General features: G+C 41.0%; 2 protein-coding genes across 9 annotated transcripts in view; both read left to right on the forward strand.

The window, feature by feature from the left end:
- Nucleotides 1-13,906, forward strand: part of cntnap1 (contactin associated protein 1) — a 1,152,571-nt gene that overhangs the window by 637,453 nt on the left and 501,212 nt on the right. The window lies entirely within an intron of this gene.
- The window catches only part of retreg3 (reticulophagy regulator family member 3), a 49,126-nt gene that overhangs the window by 21,844 nt on the left and 13,376 nt on the right, over nucleotides 1-13,906 (forward strand). For all 4 annotated transcript variants that reach the window (XM_041173319.1, XM_041173321.1, XM_041173320.1 and 1 more), the window contains 2 exons: nucleotides 8,892-9,018; nucleotides 12,981-13,065. In XM_041173319.1, coding sequence (XP_041029253.1) covers nucleotides 8,892-9,018; nucleotides 12,981-13,065 — 212 coding nt within the window. The remainder of the gene's footprint in view (nucleotides 1-8,891; nucleotides 9,019-12,980; nucleotides 13,066-13,906) is intronic.

Here is a 13,906-nt window from a genome sequence, read left to right on the forward strand (position 1 = left end):
CATATCGTTTTTTATTTTCTGTTGGACTGCGGATTAAAATTACAATGGCTGCAGTTTGAAATATGTGTCCACTGGAAAAGGATGGCAGATAAATACAATGTTGTAGCCCTGGAACAGAATGTGCTATGAAAGACAGGATGGTGCCAGAAAGGAGCTCTGGACCAAGGCAGCTGCCTGACAACAGCATTTTGATTGGCTCCTGACCAGGTGACCAGGTTTTGTGTGAGAAGCAGTGCAGCTGAATAGCTCCTAGCCTGAAAAGAACAAGACCTAAAACCTCTTTCTCCTGTGTGTGGAAGATTCCAGTAATTCCACAATAATAGCTAGCTGGCTTTTCTTCTCATCTCTCTATAATCTGGTCTCTCTCTGAAAACCCTTGTCAAGAGGCAAAGGGGAAAATCACTGTTTGAGAAATTGAAAGGCAAGTGCTCAACCAGTGAACTAAATAGTAAAAGTGCTGGAAGTCTACCTCATCATCAATAAGAACTGAAAGGAATCTGGAAGACATCGATCAAAATCAACCTATCAAATCCTGTACTCCAGAATTGGTGCTATTGAGCTGTTTTATCCCATCCTTAAAATCCATGTTTTTGCGTGTCTTATGTGTCTTGTATGTGTGGGAATAGGGACTTAAGAAGGGAGTAGAGTTTAGGCTATAGTGTTAGAAATTAGCAGTTCATATTTCTTTCTTTTGCTACTGGTTAATGACAGTTTGGTCAATAAACAGTTACTTATTAAGTTTACAAACCTGGTACTTGTATTCTGTTAACTTAAATTAAACATTTAGGTAGAATTGGGGAAATCTGGTGGTTTGATCACATTTGCCACAGCTCAGAGAACAGTGTGGCTTGATATTACAGCGCATTATCCCAGTGGGTCGTGACAATACTATCTTGCTCTGATCTTCCCAAGAATTTCTCTCTATGCTATTATCTTAGACACTTCAATCAGACCACAACATTCCATACTGAAGGGAATATAAGCCAAGATAATGTAACCTGTCCTCATAATTCAACACTTTTTTTGTCTGTTTCTTTCTGATGAATGTGTGCTGCACTACCCATTTTCCCCCCCACCACCTACCCCCGTCCTCCCATCTTCCCAAGGCCCATATATAGAACCTGAAAAAATAGAATATAGGTCTAAACTAGCTTGGACTATAAAAACAGATTGTAAGAGCTTTTACAAATATATAAAAAGGAGAGCACCTAAAGTAAACATTGACCCATTAGAGGCAGAAAAAAATATAGGGAACTAAGAAATGAAAGACAGACAGCAAATATTTGTTTAACATCTTCACAGTATAAGATGCAAATTAAGGGCAACCAAGGAGCTAGTGAGAATGAGGAACATAAGATAATTAATGTCATCAGAAAAAAAATTGGAGAAACTTAAGGGACTAAAAGCTGACAAATTCAAAGGCCCTGCTAGTGTACATCCTAGGGTTTTAAAAGAAGTAGCTCCAGAGATTGTGGATGCACTGGTAATGACTTTCCAAAATTCCCTAGGCTCTAGAACAATCCCAATGGCTTGGAAGTTCACAAATGTAATTTTTCTATTCAGGAAAGGAGGGAAAGGGAAAACAGGGAATTACAGGCCTATTAGCCAGATTCCAGTCGTCAGGAAAATGCTGGAACCTATAATTAAGGACGTTTTAACAATGCAATTGGAAAATTACAGTATGAGAAGACAAAGTCGTCGTAGTTTTACGAAAGGGGAATTCTGTTTGACAAATTTATTAAAGTTTTTTTGAGAATGTAACTAGGAGAATAGAAAAAAGGAACCAGTAGATATGTAGTATACTTAGACTTCCAAATGGCATTTGATAAGGTGCCACACAAGATGGCATTTGGGGTAATATTATTAACATGATAGATGATGATCGGAAGATCTAGCCCAATAACTTGGACAATGAAATCGAGAATGATGTATCTATGTTTGCTGGTGGCACAAAACTAGATGGGAATATAAGCTGTGACAAAAGAGGCTGCAAAGAGATATGGACAGGTTGTGTGAGAGGGCAACAAGGTGGCAGATAGAGTATAATGTGGGGAAGTTATTCACTTTGGTAGTAAGAACAAAAAAAACATTTTTTTTAAAGGTGTGGCACCTCTAAATGTTAGTACTTAGACTTAGTGCGCTCAAAGTTAGCATGCAGGTACAGCAAGCAATTAGGAAGCTTATGGCATGTTGGCCTTTAGTACAAGGGGTTTGGAGTACAAGAATAAGGAAATCTTGCTACTGTTGTACAGGGTTTTAGTGAGAGCACACTTGGCGCACTGCACAGTTTTGGTTTCCATATTTAAGAAAGGATATACTAGCATTGGAGGTGGTACAGCAAACGTTCACTAGATTGGTTCCTGGATGAGAGGATTGTCTTATGATGAGAGGCTGAATAAATTGTGCGTGCGCTCTCCAAGTTTAGCTGGGGAATGTAGAACATGGGGTCACAATCTCAGGAAAAGGGGTCGATCATTTAGGACTGAGATAAGGAGACTTTTCTTCACTCAATCTTTGAAATTCTGCCCCAGAGGGCAGAATTCACCAACACTGAGTATATTTAAGGCTGAAGTAGACAGACTTTTGGTGTCTCATGGTAACAAGGGATCTGAAAGCAGATGGGAAAGTGGATTAGAGGCACAAGATAATTTATGATTGAATTGAATGATGGAGCATGCTCGAGGGGTCATGTGGTCTACTCCTTGCTCCTATTTATTAAGTTCCCATGTTCTTATCCTCCCTGAGGTGTGGTGCCCAGAACTGAATGCAGCACTGATGATGGAGTTTAATCAAAATTTTATGCAACTGAAACATAACTTCCACATCTTTGTATTTCAACTCTTTTGAGATAAAAGCCAAGTTTCCATTAACTTATTAAATTATTTTTATACTGTCCACCATCTTTTAGTAATGTCCCCATTAGCACATCCTTTAGATAATATCACCACCGTCAACACCCCTTTGTCCTTTTGTCTATAACATCTTTGGCAGTTTCTTCTTGGCCTCCACCTATCACTGGCCCCCTAGCTAGCTCTACTGTCCCACCCCCTTCTACCAGCTTATATTTCATCTCATTTCTGTATGTCTTAGTTCTGATGAAGGGTCATATGGACTCGAAAGGTCAACTGTATCCCTCTCCACACATGCTGTCAGAGCTGCTGAGTTTTTCCAAGTATTTTTGTTCTGGATTTCCAGCATCCGCAGTATTTTGCTTTTATCTTTTAGTAATTTCTGTTTTTGGACTCCCTATATCTCTCTGCTGCTCCAAAGTTCCTATCTTCTCGCCATCTAGAAAATACTCTGAGCTATCTCTCTTGAGTTGTAAATTGTTGACCTGCACTTTCCCACATTGAACTCCATTTGGTACAATTTTATCCACTCACTTAATCTGCCAATGGCCCCTTGAAACCTCTTGCCCCCATTTGTAATATTTACTATGTGTCCTGTCTGGTCATCAGCAGACTTGGATATATGGCTCCCTGTTCCTTTACTAAATCATTTATTAATATGGTGAAAAGCTGAGGCCCCAGTACAAATTCCTGGGGGACACCTGTAGTCACACCCTGCCAATTGGAATACATAACCATTATCCCAACTTTCATCTCCAATTCCCTACCCATGTCAGTAGGTTGTCTCAAATTTCATACACTTCCATTTATGCTAGCATTTAGTCCAGAGGATGAAACTGTGCACCTGTGAAGGAATGCAGTTATAAATACAGAGTTATAAGAGAATCCAGCTATAGATAAGGAGTTATAAGATTAAAATAGTGATTATCCTATGAAATAGGGATTAATAATTAAAAGCAGAGTTAATTTGATGGACAAAGTTTCAAGAAGTTTATAAACATGCCTAGGCATAATTGTGTGCTTAAGGACAAAACATTCTGTGGCATATAATATGGTATATTTTCTAAACACGACAGTTCTGAAAAAAACAGGAACTGACTTCTAAATCACATCAGCAAGATGTTGATAAATTGTAAGATAACACAGTCTAACAATGGATAACCTTAAGGATGACCCTAAATAACTTGTCAACTGAATCCTGGAAACTGAGTGTAGTGACTACTGGCTGCACCTGTCGTTATCCTGTTTGCTTGAAGGATGTTGATTAAAATGAAGGATGTTGATGAAAACAAAGGATATTGACAACATGAGCGCTCAACATGCTTCCAGCTGGCTCAGTTCTTTTATGGTATTACTTTTTAGATTCATTGGATTCACTCCAGCATGCTTCAAGGTAAAGGCATAGCTGCTGGATTGTAGTGATGATAGTTAGGAGTATAGGAGAAGGAGTAGGCCTGTGGAGCCTGCTCCACAATTCAATTAGATCATGATTGTTCATCTACCTCAATACCACTTTCCTGCACTATCCCCATATTCTTTTCTACTATTAGTATCCAGAAATTCCACGATTTCTGAACATGCTCAATGGTTGAGCTTCCACAGCCCTCTGGCATAGCAAATTCCAAAGACTGAGTGAAGAAATTTCTCCTCCCCTCAGTCCTAAATAGCCTGGCCCTTATTCTGAGACTGTACCCTCTGATTCTAGACTCACCACCCAGTTTGAGTCTACAGGGTGATCTACATCTACTCAGGCATGCTCTGTAAGAATTTTGAAAGTTTCAATGAGACCCCGTCTCATTCTTTGAAATTCTAGAAAATAAAGGCCCAGTTTCCTCAATCCTCCCTCATAAGACATTCCAGCCTTCCCAGGGATTAGTCTGGTGATCCTCTGTTGCACTTGCTCCATAGCATGTATAGCCTTCCTGAGATAAAGGGACCAAAACTGTATACAATACTCCAGGTGCTGTCTCACCAGGGCTCTATACAATTGCAACAAAGACATCTTTACTCCTGTACTCAAACCCTCTTGCAATGGAGGCCAACATAATCATTTGCCTTCCTTATTGATTGCTGAATGTACATGCTAGTTTTTCATGACTCATGAACAAGGGCACTCAGGTCCCTTTGGACATCAACACTTCCCAACATCTCACCGTTTAAGAAATATTCTGCTTCTCTTTATTGAAATAGAGGTATCTTGCCAGACTCGGGGATTTAAGGTAAAATCTACTTTGGATCTCTTAAATATCTTTCTGTAGCATTAATAAGACATGGATTCTCTATTAGAAACAGGATTATACTTTCTTTCCCTAGAACTATTTATGTTGCAATTAACATCAAAAGTGAATTGCATGTTTGGTTCTTTAATAAACTTTTACATAATTTGGAAAATATTTTGTCTCGTATAGCCTTCAGTATCCAAACTTGAAAACCCATCTCCCTACACACTAAAATGGAGAATTACATTGTTGAGGAGAAATGCCTGGACCCTTGTAATGTTCGGGATGTTATAATCTTGCTAAAACATATTAAAATGGCTAACCGAGGACAGTAATATTCTCTGGCGGTTCCTCCAGGAAGAGTTGGATCAGTTCTTTGGACCCAATTAAGTGTCTGTGGAGGCTGTCTTTCTCAATCTTAAGTGAGAGTGATCATCCAAGGAGTTTGCCTGATCTGGAATAGTCCCAGAAAGGGGCTAGGATTATAATCCACTTCATACCTTGCTCTGGATTGAGAAATGTACCTTGGCTGAAAAAGACATGCCATTAAAACTTTTCGGCTTGCACTCAGCAGGATAGCTCGCAAGAAATTACTGACTATAACAGGGGAACAACAGTTCATACTGCATGAGAAGAGAGTGCTGATTGGTTGGCAAGTGGACTCTGATTGGTGGAGGCTTTGCCGTACAGAATGCAACATGGAACATTTAACTGCCGGCTTTGTTCAAATTCAAACTGGGCAGGTGGGCTCTGATTGGTCAAGGCATTGCCCTGGGGAATGAACTAGGGAATGACTGTCTCCAAAGCTTTTGTTAAGTTGAAAAAGGTGCCAAGTGTGGACACTTTCCTTCTGCCTGCAAAAGACAGTGCCCTGTGTGTGAATATATGTGGCTTCTAGCATGCGTAAGTGGGCCACACTGTGTGCCCAACTGACAATCTTAAATTGGTTTTCACTGTAATTCTTAGCACAATCAGGATTGTTCAGTGGGTGTTGCCCAATTGTGGAATCACATCTAATGTTGGACACCCTTTTGAGTTTTGCAAGGACGGGCTGGTTGAGTGCGGTTAATACTTTGCCTGTTGCGAACAGCCGAAGGGATGTGCTATTTGATAAGATCTGTCAATCATTAGGACGTCCAGTCAATATACCTGGCATCACACCAGCACTGAAATTCATAAGACATAGAGCAGAAATTAGGCCATTCAAGTCGGCTCCACCATTCAATCATGGCTGATAAGTTTCTCAACCCCATTCTCCCCGTAACCTTTGATCCCCTTACCAATCAAGAACCTATCTCGGTCTTAAATACACTCAATGACCTGGCCTCCACAGCCTTCTGTGGCAATGAATTCCATAGATTCACCTTTCTCTGGCTAAAGAAGTTTCTCCTCATCTCTGTTCTAAAAGGTCTTCCCTTTACTCTGAGGCTGTGCCCTCGGGTGCTAGTCTCTCCTACTAATGGAAACATCTTCCCCACATCCACTCTATCCAGGCCTTTCAGTATTCTGTAAGTTTCAATCAGATCCCCCCTCCTTCTAAACTCCATCGAGTATAGACCCAGAGTCCTCAAACGTTCCTCATATGTTAAGCCTTTCATTCCTGGGATCGTTCTCGTGAACCTCCTCTGGACCCTCTCCAGGGCCAGAACATCCCTCCTGAGATATGGGGCCCAAAATTGCACACAATATTCTAAATGTGGTCTGACCAGAACCTTTTAAAGCCTGAGCAGCACATCCCTGCTTTTATATTCTAGTCCTCTCGAAATAAATGTCAACATTGCATTTGCCTTTCTAACTATCGACTCAACCTGCAAGTTAACGTTAAGAGAATCCTGGACTAGGACTCCCAAGTCCCTTTGCACTCCAGACTTCTGAATTCTCTCCCCATTTAGAAAATAGCCTAGGCCTCTATTCTTCCTACCAAAGTGCATGACCTCACACTTCCCCATTGTATTCCATCTGCCACTTCTTTGCCCATTCTCCTAACCTGTTCAAATCCTTCTGCAGTCTCCCCGCCTCCTCAATACTACCTGTCCCTCCACCTATCTTTGTATCATCTGTAAACTTAGATAGGATGCCCTCAGTTCCTTCATCTAGATCATTAATGTATAAAGTGAAAAGTTGTGGTCCCAACACTGACCCCTGCGGAACTCCACTGCCATCCTGAGAAGGACCCCCTTATCCCCACTCTCTGCCTCTTGCCAGACAGCCAACCTTCTATCCATGCTAGTACCTTGCCTGTAACACCATGGGCTCTTATCTTACTGAGCAGCCTCCTGTGCGGCACCTTGTCAAAGGCCTTCTGGAAGTCCAAGTAGATAACATCCATTGGCTCTCCTTTGTCTAACCTACTCGTTACCTCCTCAAAGAATTCTAACAGATTTGTCAGGCATGACCTCCCCTTGATGAAACCATGCTGACTTTGCCCGGTTTTACCATGCACTTCCAAGTATTCTGAAATCTTATCCTTAATAATGGATCCTAAAATCTTACCAACGACTGAGATCAGGCTAATCGGCCTGTAATTTCCCGTCTTTTGCCTCACTCCCTTCTTAAACAGGGGGTTACATTAGCGATTTTCCAGTCCTCTGGGACCCTCCTTGACTCGAGTGATTCCTGAAGGATCACCGCTAACGCCTCCACTATCTCTTCAGCTATCTCCTTCAGAACTCTGGGGTGTAATCCATCTGGTCCAGGTGATTTATCCACCTTCAGACCTTTCAGTTTTCCTAGCACCTTCTCCTTGGTAATGGCCACCATACTCACCTCTGTCCCCCGACTCTCTTGAACTTTGGGGATGTCACCCGTGTCTTCCACTGTGAAGACTGACGCAAAGTACCTATTCAGTTCCTCCACCATTTCTTTGTTCCCCACTACTACTACTCCAGTGTCATTTTCCAGCGGCCCAATGTCCACTTTTGCCTCTCTCTTACCCTTTTGTACGATAAACAGAACATCCTTTTGGCTTGAAGGCAGCATATCCTGTAAGTGGAGAATACCATTTGTGTTGCCACTGTATAGCAACAGCATAAAATGGCTAGTGTACAACATTGTACGGGACACAATGATTGGACAAAACCTGCTCAACAATCCTGGTTTTATGTCAAAATATTTTAAACTATTGTGAATTTCCACAGCCACTGTCTGCTTATCTTCCTAGCTTGGGACGTTTTACTATATTAAAGGCTCGACAAATGTGAGTTAATTGTCACAATGTCAATTTTACTTGCAACAAATTTAACGGGAATTTTAATATATTTGGGCTACCACTGAGCTGATGTAATAAGGTGTAACACTGCGGTGGAACAGGGTTGGATGGTAAGGAAGTAATTGCTGGAACGCTACCTTTAATATTACAGCCTTGAAAGACCTAGTGACTGAGAATTGCTCATAACTATAATATTCTGGAATATTTAGTAAGCATTGTTACAAAGTGACACTTGTTAAAAATCATCTTTTGGGGGACTAAAATAGTCCTAATTCATGGCTCTTGGTGTATTAAATAAACCATTGCTGATTGTGTGATCCTCAAAACATTCTGATTCACACAAATGGCTGCAGGTCAGCCCCAAAACCATCCCCTTTTCTCAGACTGGGCCCTGGATCAGAAACAGTTCCTGTCCTCTAGGCTGGTGGTGATATCTGGGGCACAAGGTATTATGTGGACCGAGTCCCTGACCCTTCCTCTGACGATGTACTAGTATCTGTAGCTATAGTCTGTTACAACTCGTCGTTGCTACAGCTCATTTTAGATTGTGTTTGTAGGTGAGCATCTGTTTTGAAGGTGTTCTAACACATACTGTGGCCCTTTATTCACATGCAGCTGGGGCCTTGTTCACCCAAAACTACTCAGCGTTCCTGAACTTTGTCACAGAATGGCAGAGCTGTCACTCAGTGCAGAGAGGTTCTTGAAGAACTTGTACCATTTTAAAAAACAGAATCCTGGCAAGGTAAGAGCTTTGTTGAACAGGTTATCAGGTTACTGTAATTTTGGAGAAGTTCATTATTCTGATTTTAAAGTACTTATATTTGAGTGTTGCTGAAAAAAATACATGTCTAAGCTTTTCGTCTTGCACTCATCAGGACACTTGGCAAGACTACCAATATAAGGGGAAAACATCAATTTATACTGTATGTGAAAGTGCTGATTGGTTGGCAAGAGGCGTTGTCATGGAGAATGCACCAGTGATGGTAACTGACAGTAAGTTGTTTGGAATCCAGCAATATGCATACACTAGATTAGCTAAGCGCGCTTTTAAAGATTTGGCGCCTTCAGTGGACTCTGGTTTGTGGCTCAATAGTTAGGAGTAGTTTTATGATCCCAGCTGAGGTTACCCTTGGACAAGCCTGATCCCAGAGTGGAATCCAGTTTGATAGATCCTGATTTTTATTTGTTTAGATACATGGAGAGTAGCTACTGAATAAACTTGTATCAAAAGAATAAAACATTTATTAAACAAGAAAAGATGAACTATATTGGAATACTTCTTCACCTACAACTATACCTTTACAGATATATACAGATTTGCAAGGATAACTCAAGTTACGAAAGCTATCACATACTTTAATGTCCACAGTAAGTACAAGTCTATGTACACCTATGGCGATCTGTGGTCAGACACACCACACTCTGAAACCAAGCGACAGATGTCACCTCAACCGGATGCTATGGATCTCTCCTCAACTCCCCCCAGAGCTTGTTACAACGTGAGCCAACTGGTCTCAGTGCACTCCATCTTTCACATGAGGGCTTCCAATCTTCACTCTCCAAGATCTCACTTTGGAATCTTCTCCCAACCCGACACTTTCTCTCCAACTCCTTCTGCAAGGCTTCACCTTCAGGGTTTCAAGCTCTCTTGCTGATGTTCCTCTTCCCTGGGTCATCACATGTATCTAACCTGTTTTCCATGCACTCTCTCATACCGATTCAGCCGTTAACAGTACCACTGCTTCACATGCCCATAGTAAAGAGTTACAGACCTTCAGCTGTTTCTTTGAAACCTTCTTGCCTCTTGCAAGCTGTTCTCGCTTTAAATCTGCTTTCTGCAGCTTTTGTCTCTTTAAATCTGAAGCTTGAAGCCTTTCTGCCTCTCACTCTTAACTTCATTAACAGGACCTTTTCCAGGTTCCTGGCCTGCTTGGGACTTTCCCCCGTTTCCATCTCACTCCTTTGGCCTTGGGACCTTTTGGGAAATCTGCAACCCCCTCTCCCCGTGCCCAGTCTCTCTGGGGTCCTGGCTTGAAACTGAATTTAAAACTGCTGTTTATTTAGTTTTTCTGTGTCTGTGGGAGGGACCTGCTTCTCTGGGCCCCTGTTGCTAGGCAACAGCCCAATTCTTCTACTCTTGTTTGCTTAACTTCTTAAGTTGTAAACTCTCATTAGAAATGCAAACACCTTTTTAAAGTGAAACTAAAACTCCATTTTACCTTTCTTAGCACACAGAAATACAAATCAAACTGAAACTTTAAAGCTAAAACTTATTCCTAACACCTACAAATACCAATACAACTTATTGAACTGTCTCTATTTCCTAACAGTAGAGGAGTTTGAACTTAGAAAATACCTCTTCCTGTTTGACTTGGGATGAAGGCACACCAAAATTGAAACCATGTGCAAGAATAAACTCCTCGCTTTCTGAGAGTACGTGATCAGTGTTATGGCACAGCCAATGGTAAATGCTGAGTTGTTCAAATCCCAAAGGGAAACTTGAAACAACTGCCACAATGTGTTTTGCAGTTTGTCTAAATTTCGAGATGCATGCCTTGAATTCAGTAGTAATAAGACCACCAAGTTTTATAGGTTTTACAAAACTAGATTAAACACTTATTGATAAGAGAAATGATTTTAAGCACATGTATATGTCTACAAATTGCTATTATAATAACTTCTAAATCCCCTACTTCATCTGACTTCCAGTTACACTTTCGTTAAGGCAACAGTAAGACACACAGATTTTAAAAGACCCAGGCAAAGAAACATGATACCCTGAACCAGTCGAATTCAGTGAGTTTTCTTCAGTTCTTTGAAAACAGCAGCTTGAGGCATAGATGCTGAAGGCTTTTCACCCTTGTTAGATCTTAAAATGCCTACCCTTACACACACCCTTCGTTCCTTTATACATATTTTCCCCTTTGAATGCAAATACTCATTGTTTCACTATGTCTTTCAACTTTACCTGTCTGATCATAAAAATTTAGTATAATACTCATTTTACCAGTAATTTTTGGGAAAAATAAACACATTGTATCTGAACTTCACCTGGCTTGTTGACACACTTCACTCCTCCTTTGAAAACAATCTAGTCTGGTTTATTTAAAAATGCAAATGTTCCCTTTACCTCAATGTTTACCTATGGAACATTTCAACCCTAGCTTCTCTCTTTATACATCAACGCCTTCAGACCAGCTGTCTTTTATCCAATTAAGTCTCGCACATGCACAGGCACAGATACATATAGACACAGATACCAATATTTTACAATAAATTCCGGTAACATTGAGAATTATATCTTCCTGACAGAGAGATTTGTTATGTGTTTAGTGGCATCATTAATTGTGCTGCCAAACTGCTTCTGCTTAAGTGAGTTTATAGTGCGGGCATATTTCAAATGGGCACTGTTTATGGCGCAGTCATCTATTGAAGCAATATAGCGGCATAAACAGATCAAATCGAAAAGTTAAAGAGATTTGTGCACCTCCGACCAAGTGCAGTGTAGGGAACGGCATAAGTTAGTAACCCTATTACCAATCTGTTCAATCTGACCTTGCATAAACGCTTGCTCGATCGTGGGAAAGTGTCTCACTTAGCATTATCGATACGTTTGGAAATGAAAACTGGCACAACCTTGAAGACACTGAATCCTTGAAAGTGTACCTAGCTGATCTAGCGCATGCAGATTGCAGAAATCCGAGCAACTAATTGTCAGTCACCATCGCTAGCGCATTCTCCATGGCAGCGCCTCTTGCCAGCTAATCAGCATTCCCTTCACATACAGTATAAATTGTTGTTTTCTCCTCATGTTGGTATTCTTGTGAAGTGTCCTGATGAGTGCAAGATGAAAAGCTTAAACATGTCTCTTATTTTTAGCAATACTCAAGTTCTGTACTACCAAATGATTATTTGTACTTATGTTTACTCCATCATACAAGAGATTGTGCATTGTTGTTAAAAGAAGACACCATTGTGTTTGGAATCTATTGGCCCCATTGCCTTCTGGAGAGTTCCATGATTGTAAGATGTTCTTAGCAAGTCATTCTACATTCTTCATGAAAACATTTAGAAAAGTTTAAATTCCTCAAATCAGCTGCATTACAATCCCTCCAAAGATGACTTCAAAGTTGTCTTTAAAAAGACAGCATTTCTTTTTAAACATCTGGTCAGTGGCTCTGTTGCAATTAATGCCCGTAGTGCAGCAGTCACCAGGACATGTGGTAGATGAGGGAATGGACAAAGGGAGTGGGCAATGAGGGTGCCAGGGGTAAGTGAATGTGAGAAGGTGCTTGAAAGGAGAGGCATGGGATAGGTGGGAGAAAAAGTTGGAGAGTGGAGGGAGCTCTTGATAGTTGAGGATAAGAGGGTGGATATGTAAGGATGTGGATGAGGGCAGGATAGGATGGGAGTAGATAGAAATGGGTGAGTGAATGAGAGTAGGACAGGTTGGGCGAAGATGGGAGGCGGTGTTTTGCTGGGAGACCTGTGGATGAGATAAAGTGACAGTAAGCTGTCTGATTGCAAGATTTTAAACTCTTCAGGATCTCTTAGATTTAATGGAGGATGAAACTCATAGTACCTGAAGCTGTTAATGTGCCTTCCCTGGAAATCCCATACTGCTACTAGTGATGTGGGAATCATAATGGAAAATAGCTCAGTATGCAAGATCTGAATTAATTGTATCTGGATTGTTTTGTTCAGTTTTGCCTTTTAGCTTCTGGTGTGTTCACATTCCTGGCTGTAATTGGACGCTATATTCCTGGTCTCCTCATGTGCTACGTCAGCTGTAAGTGCAGTTTTAATATATCTGACTTGTCCTAGATAAGTTCATTCTGTACAAGTGATTTCTTTTTACTTGCCTTTTGTACTCCCTACTATTGGTCTGTCCTTGGTGATCTGCAGTGAATTTGAAAACCAGTGTTCTGATTGAGCAGCTGAAATACAGCAGCTCTTTCATAAGCCCAGTGGTGCTTAGATTGTATCCACCATAATGCATACTTCCTTCTGCATGTATGAGTAGCCTCTTCACCCCACGTCCACAAACACCCTAACCCAAATAAAGCAATCACAAATTCGTTTTCACAGCTATGGTAGCTCTGTGCCTTTAGCCCAGGTATATTGAGCACTCGCTGCTACTGCTTGGTGTCACAGATCACACACCATCAGTGGACAGCAACAGCATGTGGCAGTGAGAGAATGTGGGTAGCGTGACTGGTCATAGATTCAGGAGCAGGTTGGGACAATTGAGTTGTTATAAAAGGAAAGAAAAAACAGATATATATTTATATAGTGCTTTTCATGACCACCGGATGTCTCAAAGTGTTTTACAGCACAAAAATATTTGAAGTGTAGTCACTACTGTAGCGTAAGAAACGCAGCAGACAATTTGCACTCAGCAAGCTCCTGCAAACAGAAATATGTAATGACCAGATAACCTGTTTTTGCAATGTTGATTGAGGGATAAATATTGACGAGGACACCGGGAATAATTCCCCTGCTCTTCAGTATTGTGCCACAGGATCTTTTAAGTCCACCTGAAAGGGCAGATGGAGCCTCAGTTTAACATCTCATCTGAAAGACAGCATCTCCAATAGTGCAGCACTCCCTCAGTACTGCATTGGAGTGTC

Source organism: Carcharodon carcharias, chromosome 23, assembly GCF_017639515.1.
Source record: "Carcharodon carcharias isolate sCarCar2 chromosome 23, sCarCar2.pri, whole genome shotgun sequence".
Taxonomy (NCBI): Eukaryota; Metazoa; Chordata; class Chondrichthyes; order Lamniformes; family Lamnidae; genus Carcharodon; species Carcharodon carcharias.